Raw genomic sequence first — 20,083 nt, forward strand, 5'->3', positions numbered from 1 at the left:
ATGTCCGCCGCGTGTGCGGTGTCCCGTGAGGCGCAGCCGGCGCTGCCGCCACCGCCCCGCGGGGACAGAGATCCGCCGGCCAAAGCTATGCGCAGGGGGCTGCGGCGGGGCCGCGAGGAGGAGCGGGACCGGGAGCGGCTCCCATGGCCGGCGGAAAGCGGCGGGGGCGGCGATCCGGAGGGGGAGCGGGAGGCCTGGCGGAGCGGCGAGCGGCGGAGGCGGCAGCCGCAGGAGTCGAGGGCGCCGGCGGCGGCCAGGGTGGAGGAGGAGGCGGAGGAGGAACGGATGGAGAGGGAGCATTTCCGGAGAATCATCAACGCCTTCCGATACTACGGGTAACCGCTGCCCGCTCTCGGAGCCCCTGGCTCCGTGTGACCGCGCCGTGATGCAGGGCGCCCGCCGAGCTCTGCCCTCGGCAGCCGCCGCAGCAGCGCCGCTTCGCGGACAGACGCGCACCGCTCTGTCGGGGTCGGTGGAAATCAGTGCGGTGGTGGTAAAGGGCGCTTTGCGAAGATAGAAAGCTTTCTGAGCCTGGTGGAGTATCGGAAACGGTACTGGCACCTACCAGCCGGGAAGTGAGGAGGGTGCTTTGGTTACCGTATTCGGATGAGCTGTTAATAGGCCTGGCAGAAGCCGTTTGTAGTAGTTTTGGGTCTGTAGGAATTTGATGACGGTGCGGTGCCTCTTTAGGAAAAAAGTAAATAGAGGGGGAAGAAAGGAATTGAATTAATCGATTGAAAGGGCAGCAAGTCCAGTGGTGAAAGGGGGCTGGCTGAAAATGCCCAGCCGAGGGTATTTCGGTAAGCTGTCTCTTGTTCCTGTAGGCTTGGGAGGTGCATTTGGGATGTACTTAATTAACACTACCTATTTTATACTTCTGCTCACTCATTATTATGCACAGAACCTTTTCTCTCAGCGTAAAACAAGCGTACCCTGTTTGTGGATGTGATTTTTTTCCTGTAACGCCTAAACTTTTCTTTCTGTTTCTTGTTTTTCTGTCTTGGATATTTTTGTTGTATTTTATTAGAAGTACTGTTTGAGCAGGAGGTTGTACTACATGACCCTCTGATGTTTCCTTCAAACAGAATTCTGTAATTCACTTTGGCCATGTCAAAGACTGCCTGTTGATGTAATAAATAACTGTCATATTGGTAGTTTAGTGGTATCTTCTGGCCTTAGAAAGTAGAAACGTCCCTGTCAACTTCACGTTCATTTGTGTTCCTGGGTTGTTTTTGAATCCTTCAATTTCAGTAAACAGGTAATGAGTGGACATGACTTAAATTTCTAGTATAGAAATCGAAGAAAATTACTTCTGCTTCACAGTAATGAAGTTTAAGTGGAGTTAATGTATTAGTAATTTAAAGTGTTAATAGGAAACACCTGTATGAACATGGTGGCAATACATTTTCAGATCATTCCAGATTTAAGGTTGGAGATAGACACAACTTCATATTTTTCTAATTTTGATTTCATTGAATTTTCATTTATCGAAAAGGTTGCAAAACACCTTCAAAAGGGTATAGAATTACGATTCAAAGGACTTTACTGGCACAACTTTGAAAATGTTGATACTGAGCTAAGCAGTGATGTCTATAGAGTAGGCACGTGCAACCCATGGGCCACATGCAGCCATGGATGGATAGTAATGGAGTCTCAAAAGATGATACATTTTTTAACATTACTGTGTGATTTATAGTGATGCTCATGTGCACATAACTTGAGCACAGATTGCATAAGTGACAGTGGAACACTCTGGAGGGGAGAGCAGTGGAATGCTAGCATCTCACAAGCCCACCACATGCCATCACTAATTTTCTTGTGTATTTATTACTCAGTTTTCAGTTGACGTAAACACATTACCAGAGAATTTTCGAATGGATTGTATAGAATTACAATCAGACTTTCAACTCAAGTAAAAATGTGATTGGGTCTCTCTGCCATACTTTTATAAGCCCTCTCTTACCAAAGATATCCATCGCTTCACAATCACGCCTTATTTATATTACTGCTTGTGGTGGTACCTTTATTTCCAAACAATTATTTTCAAGGGTGAAGCATGGGAAGAGTAAAATTTCATCAAAAGTCTCTGATGAGCAACTTGAGAGCTCACTGAGCATTGCAGCTACCTCCATCTGTCCTAATTTCAGCTGGGATGGAGTTGCCTTCTTCAGAATGCCTGGTATGAAGCTGTCTTTTGATTCTAGGAGAAAAGCCATATTGGTAACACACAGGTGTTGATGGCTGCCTGCTAAGCACCGTTAGTAAATGCTCAGGCCATTCTCACCAGGGAATAGAATTAGGACAGCTGACTCGAACTGGCCAAAGGGCATTCTGTGCCATATGACATCAAGGGGAAGGAGTTTTGAAAGAGGGTGGGAGTACACCTGCTGCTTGGGGGTACTATCTGGGCATGAGTTGGGAGGTGGTGAGTAATCGCTTGTCTGACATTAGTTCTGTGACATTTATCTGTGTGTGTGTATATAAAATCATAACTATTTTCCTTTTCTCTTAGTAAATAGTTTTATCTCAACCCACAAGTTCTACTTTGTTGTTTTTTGTTTTTTTTTTTTTTTATTCTCTATTCCATTGGGAAATGAACAACTGTGTGGTACTTAGCCATCTGCCAGGTTGAATCACAACACCACTGAGCCAGACTAGTGTATTAGTTTCCCAGAAACAAGGTCAAATATCTTACTAGTTTTTATGTCTCTGTTGCTCTTTTTCTTTCTTTCTTTCTTTCTTTCTTTTTTTTTTTTAAGTAAAAATTGTTACATATGCTTTAACTTTACAGTAATTTTTTGTATGTAGCCCAAGACCATTCCTTTTCACACAGCATGTTCCAAGCAAGCCAAAAGTTTGGACACCTCATGCTACAGAGGATCAGGGTTTTTGTTGTACCATTCTTTAATGCTTCATTCTTCTTAAATAACAGACAAACTCAGTGTATATATTACAGTGCCCTTTTTGATAGTATGGATGTAACACTGGAGATTTTAACAGGTTAGATTTCCAGACTGAGGTTGCAACTAAAATTACAGCAGCTGTACCAGTTGCAGACAGCTGAGGCTGGCAGAGCTACTTGCTCACTCTCAATGGTGCAATGAGGAAGATGGTGGGAAAGGTAAAAGTGTGAAAACTCGTGGGATAAAGTTTAACAAGTAAAGCAGAAAGTGCACAAGCATATGGAGCTAAACAGATAATTCATTTGTGACTTCTTGTGACTAGACAGATATGTAGCCGTTTCCAGGAAGGCAATGACTGATCACAGATGATGATTGCTGGTGAAGGCAAGCACTGTAATTGTGAATATCTCCTCTTTGTCTTCCTTTCCTCAGCTTTTACTGCTGAGCACAATGTCATCCAGTACAATGTAGCCTTTTGGACAGTTTGGGTCTGCTGCCCTGACTGCGTGCCCCCAGCCTGGCTGGCTGGGCAGCAAGAGAATGAAAGCCTTGATAGTGCATATAGAAGCAATTGCTAAAACTTTCAGTCAGAAATAAACCACCGTCTAAGGTACTGCAGGGGAGATGAATTCTACCCCATTTAAAAGCAGCACAGCACCTTACAAGTTTTCAGCTCTACTACAGTTTGAGAAACTGCAGTATGGCTTCATATGAGGAAATGATTTGCTTCTATCTAAATGGGAAATATCCCTTGCCCTGGCATCACAACCCTTACCTTCTGTAGTTGCTATGACTATGCTTAGTTGGCTTAACTTGCTAAATGGACAAACCAAATAGAACTGTTTTAAAGGGCTCTGCTCGGAGTTAGCAAGTCAAGTCAGTGTTCTGGCAGGCTTTGTCAAAAGGTGATGAAACTGTTTGTGTAAGGAAAAGAATTTAAAAAAAAAAAAAAAAAAAAAAAAAAAAAAAAAAAAAAAGACACTTTGTCTCTTGGCAGTCAGATAACCTTTCTTGTGGAACTGTTATTTTTGGTAAAGGGAGGAGTTCCGGTAGATTGGTCAATTACATTATCAAATGTGCAGTATTCATACTTGATTAAATACGCTGTTGAAATGAAGTAGTTTAGTATCTCAGCTGGAGCACCTGAACTCCATTGTTTTCTAGCTGCTTTTGCTGTTATGGTTCCTTCAGAAGCAATTGATTTTAAGGATCTCTATTCTTATTCCATGTCCTTTTTATGACAAAAGCTACTACAGCATTTGGTCGCTTCATTCAATGTAAATTGGCTATGAGAAGCAGTCTGGCTATTTTTTAGAAGTTCATATGCTGATCATTTATTCCATTTTGTGGAAGTGCTAAATAACTAACAATTTTTACCTAAAAGTTTCTTTTTTCTGGTAAGTGCTTACAATGTCTGAAGAGTCTTTTTTAATTTAAAGACATTAATAATTCTGAGTGATGTAGCCTAGAGGGAATTGCTTGTATTTAGTGCAGTTGTTGCTGCTAAGTATCTAATTATGTTAATTTTCTTCCTTTCTAGAACGAACATGCATGAACGTGTGAACAGAACAGAGAGGCAGTTTAAATCTCTTCCAGCTAATCAACAGAGTCTTCTTCCTCAATTCCTTCCTCACCTTGACAAGATTCGGAAGTGCATTGATCATAATCAAGAAATACTGCAGACCATTGTGAATGACTGCGTTCATATGTTTGAAAACAAAGAATATGGAGAAGACGTATGTTTAAACTGACTTTTTCATACTCCAGAATCAAATTTTGTATACCTTGGGATTTTTCTATATGTGTTTAATGCCTTTAGGAGTCTGGCTTACTTTCCTTTTGCTCTTTTTTTCTCCTCTACAATTTCTTGCTTGCTTGTTTTTCTCATTTTCATCTTCACATCTTGTACAGCTGACAATTAAACAATGTTAGTCTTTGTAGTTGCTTTAGTGAAAGCTAATTGTGAATCTGGCAAACTACAGTAATTACTTGTTTTTAAAAACAAAACAATTAAACAGAAAACTGTTTGGGTCCAGAGTGGTAGTTTAAAGTTAATATTTCAGTTAACTGTATACAGCTTAAATAGCACTGTCTGTCTTTCTGTAGGATTTTTATTTTGTGGCGTCCTGAATCAGTTACAGTTTTAGTTTGGCCAAATGTTCTGACTATTATCATCTGCAGAGCTTTTTCACTGTTGATCTGCTTTTTTGCTGTGACATCTATATTAACAAAAATACATTCAAGATTAAAAGTGTGGCAGAGATGGAAACTGAAGTCGTTTTTGATATCTGCAGCTGAGATACAGTAATAGGCAGTGCTAGCGTGAGCTTCTCAGCACTGCCTCATTAGTACCTAAAGGGGTCATCTTCTCAGGGTAAACAGTTCACTCTCTGCACTAGTGAAACCCTGGTCCTTTCTTGCATAAGGACTAAAAGTTGAGCTCTGTTTTGTCATATTACATAGTGCTTTTGGGACATGAAACCTGGTCTCCTTGGTGCTGAACTGAGACCACCAAACTCGTGTTAGCTTTTTGGGCTGGATGTAAGCCCTAGTTTCAGAAGTGAAAATCATGTGCTGGCTGAAACTCTCAGCAGGCATTATAGCATGTTATTTGTCTGTTTATGATTTACATTTTGTTATTGAAGAGTGAAAATACCTGTGTGTTTTTTATTAACAATTTTTTTCCTCACTTTATTTAGGGAGGAGGGAAGATTACACCCGCTTCAACGTTTGACATGGATAAATTAAAATCTACTTTGAAGCAATTTGTCAGAGACTGGAGTGAAGAGGGGAAACCTGAGCGAGATTCCTGCTACCAGCCAATAATTAGTGAAATTGTAAAGAACTTTCCAAAAGAAAGATGGTAATGGTGTTTTAAGTCTTACCTGTTGTGTGGGCACATGATGTTGCACAAGTCTAACAATGTTTTTTATGGATTAATGAAAAGCTTAGGTTTAAAAGTACTGAAATTGATGTGGAAATGGAATTAATCAAGAGTTTTAATAGAATGTATTGGGAAAAAAAACCACAATCTCAAACTTCTTGAATAGTAAGCCAGGATTTTTTTTTCAAGTTGATACAAGAGGATTTCTTTTAACTTTTGAAATAATAGGCCTGGGGAGACCATTTAAATTCTCTCTGGTGTGCTCAGTGAGTTAATGTTTGCAAGTTAGAAGGTTTTTGGAGTGTGTATGCTGCAGATAAAAATAACAAATTTAAAAAAATTTAAAAAAACCTTCTGACAGCTTCAGGCATTAATATTTCCCTTAATATTGGCAGGAGAAAGGAAGTAGACTAGTAACCCCCACTATTTTATTACAAATATTTGTTTCTACTGTTAGTTTCAGACAGATGTTACAAGACTTGTATTACTAAAAATCGCTTCACATGTGTGGTAGCTTTGTTAGTGCATTGACTTGTTAAAAAAACACAAAAACAGTAGTTAGCATGAGTTGATTCTTTTAGGTAACCGAAAGTATGCTGTTGGAATCCAGGAAGAAGTTACTGTTGTAGGAATTATGTAGTTAATGATTGTGCCATGTAGACACAGCAGAAAGTACCTTTCAGTTTATGCTTCATGCTCTTATTTGGAAAATATGTGAACTCGGTATTCATAAAACTGACCAGAACTTAGCTTTATTACAGATGGATGTTACTGTGGATTATCCTCTTTCTGAGTGATTGCTAATAATGCACTTATTCCAATTTGTGTATACTTTTCACTGGCCATTTTTCAGTTTTCACTTACTGACAGCAGAATGTGGAGCAGAATCTTGTATGGTAAAATGACAGTTTCAGGCAGATTGCTTGGTTTCTCTTTTGCTTTGGGCTAATTCATCTCAATGTAGATGAACCACTGCATATTGTTTATATGAGGTGAACTTCTTGTAATATGCCTTTGACGTTAATAGTATTTTACATATGAATTAAATATTAGAAGTTACCTTATATGCCTCTAGAGCATCTCTGTAGGCATAGTCATAGTTCTGAAAGTAATTATTCTGATCTTCAGAATTGCAGGTCACTTTTTTTCTGTATGTTAGCTTTGCAAGTTATCAGTTTCTCAAAGTGTATGCTGCAGGTAAAAAGAAGTAGTAGAGGTTGCTGTCTTATCAAGTCTTGGAGATTGCAGTTGGAAAGTTTTATCTTGCACCTACTTGACATAAAGTCAAGTTGATACTAGGAAACCACATTACTAATGATAAATCTGAAGTTGAATGCTTTTTGTCAAAGAAGTAGGAATTGTGGTGGTGGCAGTGGTTGTTGGACATAACTAGTATGACAGTGCTTCTGTCTTTGTTGTGATAACTCTGAATCCCAGAGTATTTTAGTGTGCAGGAATATTGAAATATCACTGTATAGATTAAACATGTCTATTGCAAAACTGAGTTTGAAGTATATTGTATTTAAGAAATTTTATTATGTACATATCTATTTTAAAAGTTTAGTTTTGGTGACTATCATGGAGCGGTGGTAGTACTTAGGTAAACTATTAATTGTCCATTTCCCGGTGACCACAGGCTGTCCTAAGCTGCTATATTCTTTGAGACAAGAAGTAGGGTAGCAAAATTAGCTATTTTTTCCTGTGTTACATGGCTTGTAATCTCAACATTGGCAAAAGGTAATTTACACTGCAGTGCAGGTTGGCTGGAAAGTCTAGCTCATTTTTTAAAGTTTCGGTGGAGAGCAATTTCAGTTTAAAGAGATGGATGGAGCCTGAACTGACCATGATGCAATTATACTTATTGTGTTTAGGCTGGATGCATTGTGTGTTTGCTTCTGAAAAGACTGGCTGTGAGTGTTCATGTGGGAAAAGAACCCGTAGGTGGAACCTCAAAGTGCAGCTCTGCATTTCTTTGCACTTGCAGTTCCTTTTTACAATGGAGTGTGCTGAAGTGTCCTGAGGTTAAATTCAATTACTAGAGGAAAAAGTGCATTGTTGGTGCTTGGTAAGGAAGGCAGCTTTGCATCAATGTGTTTTGCATTGAAAAAGATAAAGTAGTACAAGTGTTGTCAGTACAATCCATACTTTATTTTTTAGTAACTTCAACAAAATTGCACATTCAATTTCCGGTAAAGGTCACTTGTATTGATTACTTGCACTGAAATCATCTGAAAAAGGAATATACTTTTTAAAAACAACCCAAGTATGTTTTTTTCCATGCATGCTGGTGTTGTATTGTGACTATTATTTGCAAGAGTGACCCTCTCAAGTTCTGCTGATGTATGAAGAACAGAAAAGGAAGTAATGAAGTATTTTCACGCTTGCTGTTCTGGAATGCAGAAGAGATGCAAATAGTGATTGAAATTAGCTGTAAGTTTGAACAAGTGTTTTGTGTAAGAGCCACTGTTATTTCAGTCCAGTCTCCTGACAAGACTGTCATGTAAAACTTTAAAAAAGCAACTATTTTTTCTGCATATTTCTCCTCCTAAGGAATAATTTCTTGTTTATTTAGCACAGAAAATGTTAGTAGGATCAACAAAGCAGTTTAAAGTGAAGTTATATTAAAGACCTTCCTGAAGAAGTGGTAGGTTTCCTGTGCTGATAACTGAATTTTGTAATTTTGATTCAGCTTACATAATTGTTCTCCTTTTGATGAAGCTTTCTGAATTTCATGGACCTGAAAGAGCCACGATTGTTGTTTTCTGTAGGAGAAAACAGTAAAACATACATTTTTATTTCTTGATGGAGTAAGGTTTAAAGTTTTGTTTTGTTTTGTTTTTTTTTTTTTTTTTTTTAAGGAGAAGTTTAAAGTTGAAAATCTGAGTATACTCCTTTTATCTTCTCTGTTCTTTTTGTTACCCCTAAGGACACAAAGATTGAATTTCTTGTTCAAAAAAAACCAAGGAAATGGTTAACCTTCAAATTAGTTAATGTTATTCCATGGTTAACAACTGTAAGACTTGGTGTAAGCTTCTGCTCATTAATTTGGACTTTTTAACCAGCTTTAACTGAAAATTTAAATATATCATTTAGTTCAGCAAATTATTTTCAAGATACTGTCAGGACAGATGGCAGCAGAGGGGAAGTCAGACAAAACAGCAACAGAAGTGTGTATAAAACAAACGTGTGTCATTGCATTCCTCCATGCATAAAAAAATGGCACCCAGTGAATGCATTGACACTTGCTGGATGTTTATGGAGACTAAACTGGATGTAAGCACAGTGAGGTAGTAGGTGGTGTGTTTCAACAGCAGTGACAGTGTCATGACACGAGTCACATTCTGAATGGCCATGCAGATATTCACAAGTGTGGCATGCACGCTTCTGTTCATTGCTGATGAAAATGCTATTTAATACTGTTGACTATGTTGATAAGCAGTGTTTTGTAAGTCAAAATTTGCTCTATCAAGTACTGTTATTGTGGTTTTTTTTAAAAAAAAAAAAAAAAATAGAAGCCAATTTCAAGCAATTTAAAGATGTAATTTGTCTGTTGGAGGCTTTACCTTGTTCTAGGGTGAATACAGGTGCAAACTGTAAACTGAAATTAAGCCTTTATAACTAACTCCTTGTTGTTCGGTTATTTTTAAGAAAAATGCCTTTTTTGTTTCATTCCTCTCTTTTACTGTGTAATTGTCCACATGATTAAATATTTTATAGATAATGGTGAACTGTAAGGAACTGAAGACACAGATAAGGTAGAAGTACATCTCCAGCAATAGTGAACAGATACACCACTAGAAATAACCTTCTGGAATGAGAATTCTCTAACTCAATAATCTTTAATTTGAGTTTCTATTTTCAAAAGTTTTGTCTTGAGCAAGTAGTTTATCCTTGAATTCATCTCCCTGTTTTTTAAGGAGGACTTCCTGGCTAGCTTACTTCTGTTTTTCCCTGTAGAAGAGGCAAGGGAAGCTTTTGCTTAGCAGATCTTAAGTAATTACAAAGTCATGACATCCTGTTACTTATTAATCAGAATACAAAATAGCTGTAAGTATAAATGAATGAAAGTGACTTTGATTTTCTAGATGGGAGGTTTCAGTAGTTAACATAATTAAGCTACCAACCAGAAGGCACAGTTAAAATTGCTCTGTCAGTTTGTGTGGCCATTAGACAAGATAATACTTTCTTCTTGGGTAATAAACTTCTAGAGATGCACTGTTTTTTAGAATTTACGTATCTCCCAGGCTCAGCTTCATGATTATGCAGCAGTTTATTGGCTCTATTGAATCTGTTGCGGCAGTCTGAATTTTTAAGTAGTCAAAGGTTTTGTATTTTGCTTTCTTTCATTGTATACTTGAAAATGCTTAGTGTGGCTTTCTTCATTTTATTGTGTGTATGACTTGTTTGCCTTTGAAGGTGATATGCAATGAGAGGATGGACTAACATTCTTGATGTATGAAATTACAAAGTCTTTTTGAGGTCTGGAAACAGGAAAATTATTTTTTTTTAATGATGTACCTATTCTATTTTGTGTGGGAGTATTTTTCTTTCAGAAATGCAGGTTTGGTTGCATTGTGATGAAGTATACCAGTTAAAATGTATGTATATATGTATCTTGCCTTGTTGTCTGAAAGAGCAGTTCTATTTCTTAGTTGCTGGTCTTGGAATATGAGAGTTGTTGTTGCAAATTTCTCAGTTGCTAATAGTGCTGGTTGTATTCTTATGTTCTTGTACTGATGTCTAGTTTTGGCAAGTGAAAAGGTGAGAGCTGTGCTGTACTTTGGTTTAGGGAATCGTATGTCACTGAACAGGCATATTTAACACCCACAGTTTGTGAAAGGGTAACTGCTGCAAAGTTTTTACAGTCTGAATTGCTCATTGGCTCATGGAAGTTTGATTTGCTTTGTGTTTCTGATCCCAAAATGCTTGTTTAATTTTCCATGCGGTGTAAGCAAGAAGATTTTTAGAAAATGTAGTAATTATCAGTGGTCATCATAACAAAAATGGTGAAATGTAATCATATACTTTGTTCCTGAAATTCGCTTAAGAAATCATTTTGATTACTGTACAAGTTTTCAGAAGAAATATTTTGTTTTGTAGTTGTGCACTGTGTTCTCAATAAGGGTTTCTTATGTTCTTGTTAATCATTTTCTATGAATTATTTTAACTATATGGTTAAACGATCTGACCTGAACTGGCTCCATTTGCCTTTAAAAAGTAAAGTCATATGAGAAATATTTATAACATCCAAGTATATGGGAAAAAGATTGTTTGGCTGGACCTCTGTAAGCTTTGTTAAGAGGTATCAGATAAACATTTAACTATTATTTTTGTTCTGTTGCAGGGATTTCTCCAAAGTTAATATCCTGGTACCTGGTGCTGGGCTAGGTAGATTGGCGTGGGAAATAGCTATGCTCGGTTATGCTTGCCAAGGAAATGAATGGAGCCTCTTTATGCTCTTTTCTTCTAACTTTGTACTCAACAGGTACATAGCTTACGTTTTACTTCCTGATCAAAACCTGCAGGTACAGGGGAGGTGAAGTTATTAATAAAAAAAATTGAATAAATAACACAGATTTGTAAGTCATAACACAGGACACAGATAACCATTTGTTAGGATGTTTTCATGCAAATAACGATTGGGATAATTGGGAGAAGCTTATATCTGAGGGATATGGGTTAAGTCATTAAGAATACAGCAGGAAGCATGGGTTTTAAGCTATGAAACTTAAAGTGCCTAGATTCTATCGCAGACTCCCTATGTAACCTGGTGTAAGTACTACTGTTTTTATTTTACATCATTTTCTGAAAAAAAAAAAGGTACGCACCTATTTCATGAGTCATCAAATATGGACTAATTAATTACATGCATGATATTTGATGGTGGTGGTAACAGTGTTAGATTCCATACTAAAATCTTAGGCACAGTTTTTAAATGGAAAAGAATACACTGGTCCACTTCTTAAGCAAATTTGTCACGAGGTAACATCTAAAATGTTATAGTTAATAGTTCTTCAGTTGCACTAAGGTTGTAAATTTGACTGTAACTGATTTCACTGTATAGCCTGAATTTAAAATGAAATTTTTGTATTTGGTTTTCTTTCACACACAATGGAAATTGCTGATCTCGTGACAAACTTTTCAGAGAGAGAAGAAGGCACCAAATATAACTAACTGTTCCTGTAAGGATTAGGGTGGAAAGACTGGGTATATGACAGAGATTTGGGTTTTGTTGTTTTCATGGTGATTTTGTACAGTTCAGAGACTTATTCCCACTTAACTTCAGAGTGAAAAATCAGTTATCTGTCTTTGGTTAAAACACATGAATTATGGACTTGTATTTTGTAGCATTCTGACATATTTGAGCCCTTATTAGCAACAGTGATTGTCCACAGTGGAATGTGCTGGTCTTAAATTTGCTCTGGCTTATCTTTCAGAGTAAAAGGGATGAAAATGCTCTTTCTTTATGGCTGTTGCATGTCTGGTTAAAACAGCAGTGGTAAATGTAATGAAAATAAGAAGTTGCTAGACATGTATTTAGTCTTTTTTTACATTATTCTCAAATGACTGTCATCTGATGCTGAAGTTGTGTCTTACGGTTGAGCTAATGTAATAACTTGCAGCTACTAAGAAGTTGTCACCTTCTCCTCCTCCCTAACTATATAACCTTTCTGTTTCTTAGGTCTTTGGAATTTTTGATCAATACAAAGTAGTGTAAAAGTATTAATTTCCCATTTTGGGGAACATCATTCAGCGGTCATATTGGTTCAAACCTGTGGTGTGTTTTTCACCTTCCTTAAATACGGGATCTTTAAACACCTGCCTGTTGTTTTTTATTTATAGAAAATTTATTTTGCAAAAAGGCACCACGTGTATGTTGGACTTCCTAACTGTGTTAGATCTTACACAGTCAAATTGGGTGTCTTTGTTTCTGGGAGAGTTACCAGGTTCATGTTTTGTTATTTGCAGGGAAGAGGATACTGGTAACTGCTACTCTAAATGAATTCCAATCATTTCAGCTGATTCCTTTCTGTCAGATCTGATCTTGTCTTGGGTTATGTGTTAGGAAAATGTTATGGAATTTTGAGAATTTTGGTTTTAGTGTTAGATGTCAGTTCCTAGCAAGCCTTTAGAAATTTATGTTTACCTTCCTTGGAAAAAAAATCAATGATCAGAATGAACAGAACATAGCAGTTTAGTACAATTGAAAAGAAAAAAAGGAGTTCAAAAATTTTGCAAGCTAATCTTCGACTCTGATTTTAATTCATTTCTGGTTTTCATTTGATAAAATTACAAGGATTTTGATGGCGTGTGCTTACAGATTCAATCTGCCTTCTGCCCCTACCTGATCTTAGTTTATTTTTAGGAATATAAGGTACTATCTTGAGTACCAAGTCTACTTCTACAGTGGGCCTATTCTAAAAGTGACTAAAGTCTTTTGTCTGCAGAGATACCTGCTGATTTTAATGCATGTAAAAAACTTTATTCTTTTAAATTACAACTTTTTTTCCACCATGAATGAAGTTTAATATATTATATTTAAAAAATGCATCAAGGCCTAACAATGTTCACTTGTGACTATTAGAAGTAAAGCATAAATTTAAAATGTATTGTTGGGAAGCTGAAAATGCACTTGTTCTGGAGTAGTTGAATTCCAATGGCTCCAACACTCCCGCTTGATTTTGCTTTTTCTTTTAAGTTTAAGGCGTTTACTGCTGGTTTCTTTCGATTGCATTTAGATGAGTTCAGTCTGTAACAGATGACAGAGGTGATCATAGGTGATGAATAGACTCCCTTTGGTTTTTATTAAGAACAAAAACTGTAAAAAGCATAACCTGTTTTATTGCCTCTGAAAGGCATACCAAAAGTTCAGGTGAAGTAATACAAAATTTTGCACCCAAATGACAACAGAGTGCTTTAAGAAAAGCTTTTAAGTGGAAGTAGAGTTCACACTAAGTAAAAATTGGCTAGTTGGCTTCATGAAAAAATATCTTCGTAGTTAAATCTTGACACTTTATGAAGGCTGCTGAACTCTCCTTATTGCATGTCCGTGAATTAGGATGAAAGTAGTTAAGTATTTTATTTCTAAACCAGTGGGCAAAAGTAAGATTTTACCTCACCATCTTTTGCAGTGCAAGCCTTTCAGACAGACTGTTGTATAGTAAATGTTCTGCCCTTACTTGGAAATAAATGAAATGTGTCGCAGTTTTAATTGAAGATAAAATCTTTATCTAACGTGCTTTGTCAGAAAGAGGGAAATGTGAAGGTCTGCAGTAGTTTCTTTGCTTGTTTGTTTTTGTTTGTTCGTTTTTGTGGGGTTTTTTTTGAGGTAAAAAGGAAGACTTTTCAAGTGGAACTGTGGACATGGGAATTAGACTATTATACTAAATTAGTACCCACTGAAACTGGTTTGTCTGCATATAATTTGTGCTGGAAAAAAAATACTGAGATGTGTGTCCTCTCTTACAGCTCAGAAAAAAATCTCTTTCTCATCTACTCAGATTTTTTCTTTCCCTTGCTTTTTTTTGAAAATTTCATTCTTACACAAAATATTCTTAGTATAATACAAATTGACAGTGAGCACTTGAGAAATAGTTACCACAAAACTTTTGTTGGCAGATTTGGAAATGTTTTGTTTTAAGAAAATGATGCCCCTCTGGCTACAGGGTTGTTTTTGTTTTTTTTTGCCTAATTGTTTTCTTTGGCTGATTGTCTCCATACATAATGGATATATAAATAGCAGTTAATGTTCTCAGTACACTGCTGCTCATGCAACAGCAGTACTGCAGGGTTTTTTTGTTTCATTTTTACTGATTAAATACAAATATAACACAGTGAAGGTAAAAATTGTTAATTCTAAGACTCTGTCACAGATTATTTTTTTTATCTACCTGTGAAGAATGAACCTGGTGGACCGCTTGCAGTTTACAGTGTTTTCTGTGTATTCTGTTGGATAGATGTGTCCTCTGTTATCTGAATTTAGTGATGCATGTGTAACATGTCCTTAGTAATTGGGCTTCTGTGTAAAGTTCACTTTCGCTCAGGGGATGAAAACTGCTTCATTTTTTAATTAAATATTGATTTTGCAGGACTGTGGAAAAAGGCTTTCTTCATATTTTCTTGTTGTCTTTATCAGTTTTTAAAATAAGTGTTCTTCTGATTGGTCATTGCACAAGTTCTGTTTACCATGACATACTTAGTGTATGCTCATACTTGACATAATTTGAATATTCTGGATGTTGCTAGCTTAAAATGATAGCACAAAAGCATTACAGCTTGCAAATTTATTTTTTTTTTTTTAATTTAAATGCATAATTTCAGTTAGCATCTGAAAAATGCTTTTATGTTGTTGAGCTTCAAAACCCTTACAATTATGTTCAGAAGCAGAAAAGCCTTGGATGACAACAGATGAGGCCAAGAAAGTTGAAAAGAAGTATGGAAGTAAGAGAATTATTTTTATAAATAGAAAAAAATGTTGATGCAGAAAGCTTATCTTTACCATGGATATTGAATCACAGATTTCAGTAATTCTGTGCAAGGAATTCTATTCGTTGTCAATGGAGAAATTGGGAATAATTGTAAAAAGGAAAAAAGAGAAAATGAAATGAAGGAAAGGCAGTTATAGTGTGGTTCCAGTTGACGTGTCAGAGTGAATTTGGTATTTTGATCAGCTCATAAATTTTTGGGCAGTCTGAATTGTTTTGAGTTAGATAAGTCCTAAAACCAATAATGACTTTAGCATGAACTTCACTGACAAAAAGAAAAAATAAATGCATGTTTGAAGTTTGACTCATACATTTCTAGATAATATGTTAGCAATTAGTTGAAACTAAATTGTTCCAATTTCCATATTTTGTAGATGTTCTGAAGTTAACTCATGTAAGCTTTATCCCTGGATTCATCAGTTTAGCAATAATAGAAGATCTGCAGATCAGATACGTCCAATTTATTTCCCTGATGTTGATCCTCACAGTCTTCCTTCTGGTTCAAACTTCTCTATGACGGCAGGGGATTTTCAAGAAATTTACTCTGAGTGCAGTGAGTAAAAGCATCATTTAGATCATCCGCATAGTTCAGAGTATTTGTTATGATTGTAATATATAAATATATAAACAGAATAGAGCTACTATCTATGCGCATTAAGCAAAAATGTACTAGCTGTAGTAAGATTTTTCTAAGTCAACTTTTCATTTCGGTTATTAAGAAGAAAAAATAGATGCGTCCTTTCCTAATGAATATTTGTTACAGTCTTTTGGAATAAGTCAACATGGAAAAAGTAGGGAAAAGTTAACCTCATGGAGAAAAACGATGTTATGAACAGCAATAGAAAAAGTCAGTTTTCTTATTTGGTGCAAAAAATACAAGTTTGTATTTCTTACTGATTCATTTCCTGTTATTAAAGCAGATGTATGTGTGCTTATTGGTCAGTCACGAGTATTTCAGAGGTACTCTGTGCAGGTGATAAATAACAAGGACTGAGACTTCTGCCAGTACGGATAGCACTATTTTCATTTGTGATGCTAGGTTAGTTGTGCTGTTTTCTTTGTGACCAAAGAAGTCTATTATGACTAAATTGAATTAAGCTGCAGATGACTGTATTTGTCACCTACTCCACCAATTACATGCACAAGACTTGATCAAAGGCAGCACATATTTCACTTTTATACGTAGTCTAACACCTTAACTCTTCAGAATCTAATACAGCTTGATAAATTAATAAAAAGTAAGCTTATATAGAAGTCAGTATTTTATCCTCACACAGTATTTGGTTATTGCGTGGAATGCCTATTTTTTGTTACAGCTCCCACCCTTTTATTTTCATAGCTGTTCTTCACCATAATTAAATATTTTTCATGAACTTTTTTTGTGCAGCTAGTCTTCCAGGTATTTTTGTGTGGTTGGCTTCCTTACAGTTGTTTGCTTTTCTGAAAATGGTATCTTAAGAGTATCCAGCGCAGGAGATAAATTGAGACTTCTACTTTTTTATTTCAGAAGCTTAAATTTTTACAATTTCAGGGATACACGTTTAGAGACAAACAGGGAGATTCATGCTTTAAAAGGTAGTCCTGGGAAGATTATACTTGTTATTTATTGGAGGAATTTTCAGTTACTCTAGACCTATGTGATTTGTGCGTCCACTTCAGTGTAGAGCATTGTATTCTTCTACATATTAATGTGTCCAGAGAGGCCCCAAATCACTGGATACTTTTACATTTGTATTTCTAATGGTTTTATAATGAACTTCTACGACTGGTGGGTAATGGTATGGTTGGACCTTCATTTATGTCAAATGGTCTCATGTGTTATACTGTTTTTATTTTACTGTATAGAATGAATTATAAAAACCAAACGCATATGTATAATACTTTAGAGCTTGTATGTAGACTACAGAAACCCAAACTTAAATCTCTTTAACATAAAGCAAAATGTTATTTTCTTGTAAATGACTGTTTACTTTTAAACTAAATGAAGTGTTCAGTTATTACTGTTAGTTAAAGGAATTACTGAGTGTATAAACAAATACTGGTGTTAAATGATGAACTTTTACAGGGGAAAAGAAAATTTGAATTAATCTGTACAATTTATTGTTCTTGCACAGATACTTGGGACTGCATAGCAACTTGCTTTTTCATTGATACAGCACATAATGTTATTGATTATATTGATACTATATGGAAAATACTGAAGCCTGGAGGCATATGGATAAATGTAGGCAAGTGTGACCAACTTCCTTCTCGCAATCCCTGACTTCCCTTTGCTCACATAACAGGCATCTGTAGTATACAATACTATAATATAGTAGTGTGGGGGTGAAGGCATCTGTACTGAAGACTGTGTGGAGATAACAACACCCATGACTTTAGAATTTTGTGTTCAGCATTTGCTCAAATATTTGTTACAGTCGGGTTGTATCACCATGTGATGTGAAATGTTGAAGTGTGCCTTCCCAGTGCTAGGTTTTTTATACGTGTCACACTTCTGTTATTTGACAATTGTAGTGTGCTGTATTCTTGCTGTTAATTAAAGCTCCAAAGTATAAGTTTTGGAAATGAGATTTATGGATATCCTTATCACAAAAAAAGGCTTTAAGTCTCCTATGGGACTGGCGGACAAAACTGCGTCATTAAACATTTTGTACAGGAGAAGCTTACCAGTCGCAGAATGTGAGCTAGGTTTTGAGTAGACCATGGTTTGTCCTGCGTTCTATTCTGTACACACAGCAATGATACTAGACTGATAGCATGGACGAAAGTTTAAGGTACAGCATGATTTGATGGGAAATGAGACTTCATTCTTGCATAAGCAGTTAAACTACTGTGATTTTGTGCAGAATTCTGACTCATTCTGAGAACTGTATTTTCAGTGATGACAATGTGTTCCAGCTTAGTGGGTCTGGATGTTAGCATTCTTCACATTTTCGGTATGTGGTTTTCATTTTAAAAATGTTTTTGATGGACACTTCCATTTTGTGTTTGCACTCCAGGTCCTCTTCTTTACCACTTTGAAAATTTGGCAAATGAACTTTCAATAGAGTTAAGCTATGAGGATATAAAAAACGTTATACTGCAGTATGGCTTCCATATAGAGGTAAGATGATGTAGTTTTGACTGAGTAGCATTGGTAAAGACTGGACAAACTCCTTAATTAAAGTTTATCTTGAAGTTCACTCAAGCTAGCGTCATAGACAAGTAAGTTTTAGGAGAGTAGGTTGTGTGTAATTGTGTCACAGATTCGCTTTTGTCACTTTTTGAAAAGTGTGAGGCTTTGAAATCTATGGACTGTAATTAAGTCACAGTTTCTTTCACTAAGAGAAGTTGAAAATGTTTTGAAAACTTACGCTTTCTTTTCCAGGTGGAGAAAGAATCTGTACTGTCAACTTACACTGTGAATGAACTCTCCATGATGAAATACTACTACGAATGTGTGTTGTTTGTGGTGAGAAAGCCAGAAGAGAAGTGCTTCGAATAGGCTAGTCAGAAAAAAGTTTGGCCTGAATGCTAGAATTAAAAATAACATGGACTGAATGATGTCTGGACACAACCTCAAATCAGTGGTGCCTTCCTATTCCTAATAAGATTTAGATAGTGTCTATTTTCTTAATATTTCTGTTGCTATCCAGACATATACTATGCCATACATATTTGTACTGTAACTAGTGAAAATGGAAGATAAAATGTTTGCTTTGGAATGCATTAAGGACAAAAATGTTTTCTTGGATATAAGAATTGTTTGCCAGAACCAAGCTAATTTCACAAATGCTGCCTCGTTTTTCTGGGTTTTATAATGACTTCCTTTGTTCTGCTTTCTGATGTTAGGAATGCACAAAGGTACGTACTGTACTTACTGCGTCACATCTAAAGAAGTATTTTTAACAATACATTTTTAGTCAATTATGAAGTCTGAAATGATTGAAAATTTATGAAATGATTGAATGATCTCTTATTGAGTCGTGGTAACCTAGCAAGGGGGTTGGAACTAAATGATCATCTTACAGCGTTGAAACTGAAATATTGGATGCATCGTGGCTTTAAAACATAATGATTTTGAGTCACCTACTTATCGCTTAAGCCAAAGTGTTAAACGTATAACTAACAGAAACTTATGATAAACCTTGCACTCATCTCTTTTTCAATGTTAATGACTGAGTTATCCATGCCACTTCTAGGTAGTGACAGAGAAAAATCCCTCTTTCTCGAGGAATAAAAAAAAATACGTGTAAATAATGTGCTGTAACTTAGTGATTTCCTTACCTGAGTCAGCATTGTAGCTATAGGCACTTTACTACTTAGTGGCTTACTACTTCCTTATCCTACATTTTTTTTTTTTTTTTTTTTCTGGCTAATGAGGCTTAGGAGGATATTTAATCTGCACATCCTAGCCGAATCTTCGTAAAAGTAAAGCTGAATCTTCTTTTGCTTGTTATGTAAGTGAAAAAATTTACGAGCTTAGAGAAGGCATCATGGTAGCCATTTGTCCTCTTAATGTATTGGTTAGGTTCAGTACCACCTTTATCGTTATTCAAAATATAAGAACCTTGTGGTAAGGAATTAAGGATGTTTTCAGGGTCATAATGGTGCACTGGACAATAATTTTTTAAATGTTTACGATTGTTTCTTGTCCCTTTTTCAGGGTGATGTCATACTCTCATAATCACATCTTTTTAATATTTCCATTATTAACTTTGGGATTTTTCCTGTTAAGGCTGGACATTTGTGCCTTCATTTCTAAAATGAAAGTTTGCCTGGAAGAAAATCACAATCCTGGGTTTTTTTTTTTTGTTTTTTTTTTTTTTGTT

General features: G+C 36.2%; 1 protein-coding gene across 2 annotated transcripts; it reads left to right on the forward strand.

The window, feature by feature from the left end:
* On the forward strand, window positions 1-18,756 carry CARNMT1 (carnosine N-methyltransferase 1; the record flags this gene model as incomplete). Of its 2 annotated transcripts, none has more annotated exons than XM_079548661.1 (8): window positions 1-335; window positions 4,444-4,639; window positions 5,603-5,766; window positions 11,132-11,272; window positions 15,647-15,825; window positions 17,387-17,506; window positions 18,272-18,375; window positions 18,640-18,756. In XM_079548661.1, the coding sequence occupies 8 exons, from the start codon at window positions 1-3 to the stop codon at window positions 18,754-18,756; spliced, it is 1,356 nt and encodes a 451-aa protein (XP_079404787.1). The 2 variants fall into 2 exon arrangements, with proteins under 2 accessions (XP_079404787.1, XP_079404788.1); XM_079548662.1 differs by lacking the exon at window positions 15,647-15,825 and adding an exon at window positions 16,780-16,847.
* Between the last annotated feature and the right edge of the window lie 1,327 nt (window positions 18,757-20,083).

Source organism: Tetrao urogallus (assembly GCF_951394365.1).
Source record: "Tetrao urogallus genome assembly, chromosome: Z".
NCBI lineage: Eukaryota > Metazoa > Chordata > Aves > Galliformes > Phasianidae > Tetrao > Tetrao urogallus.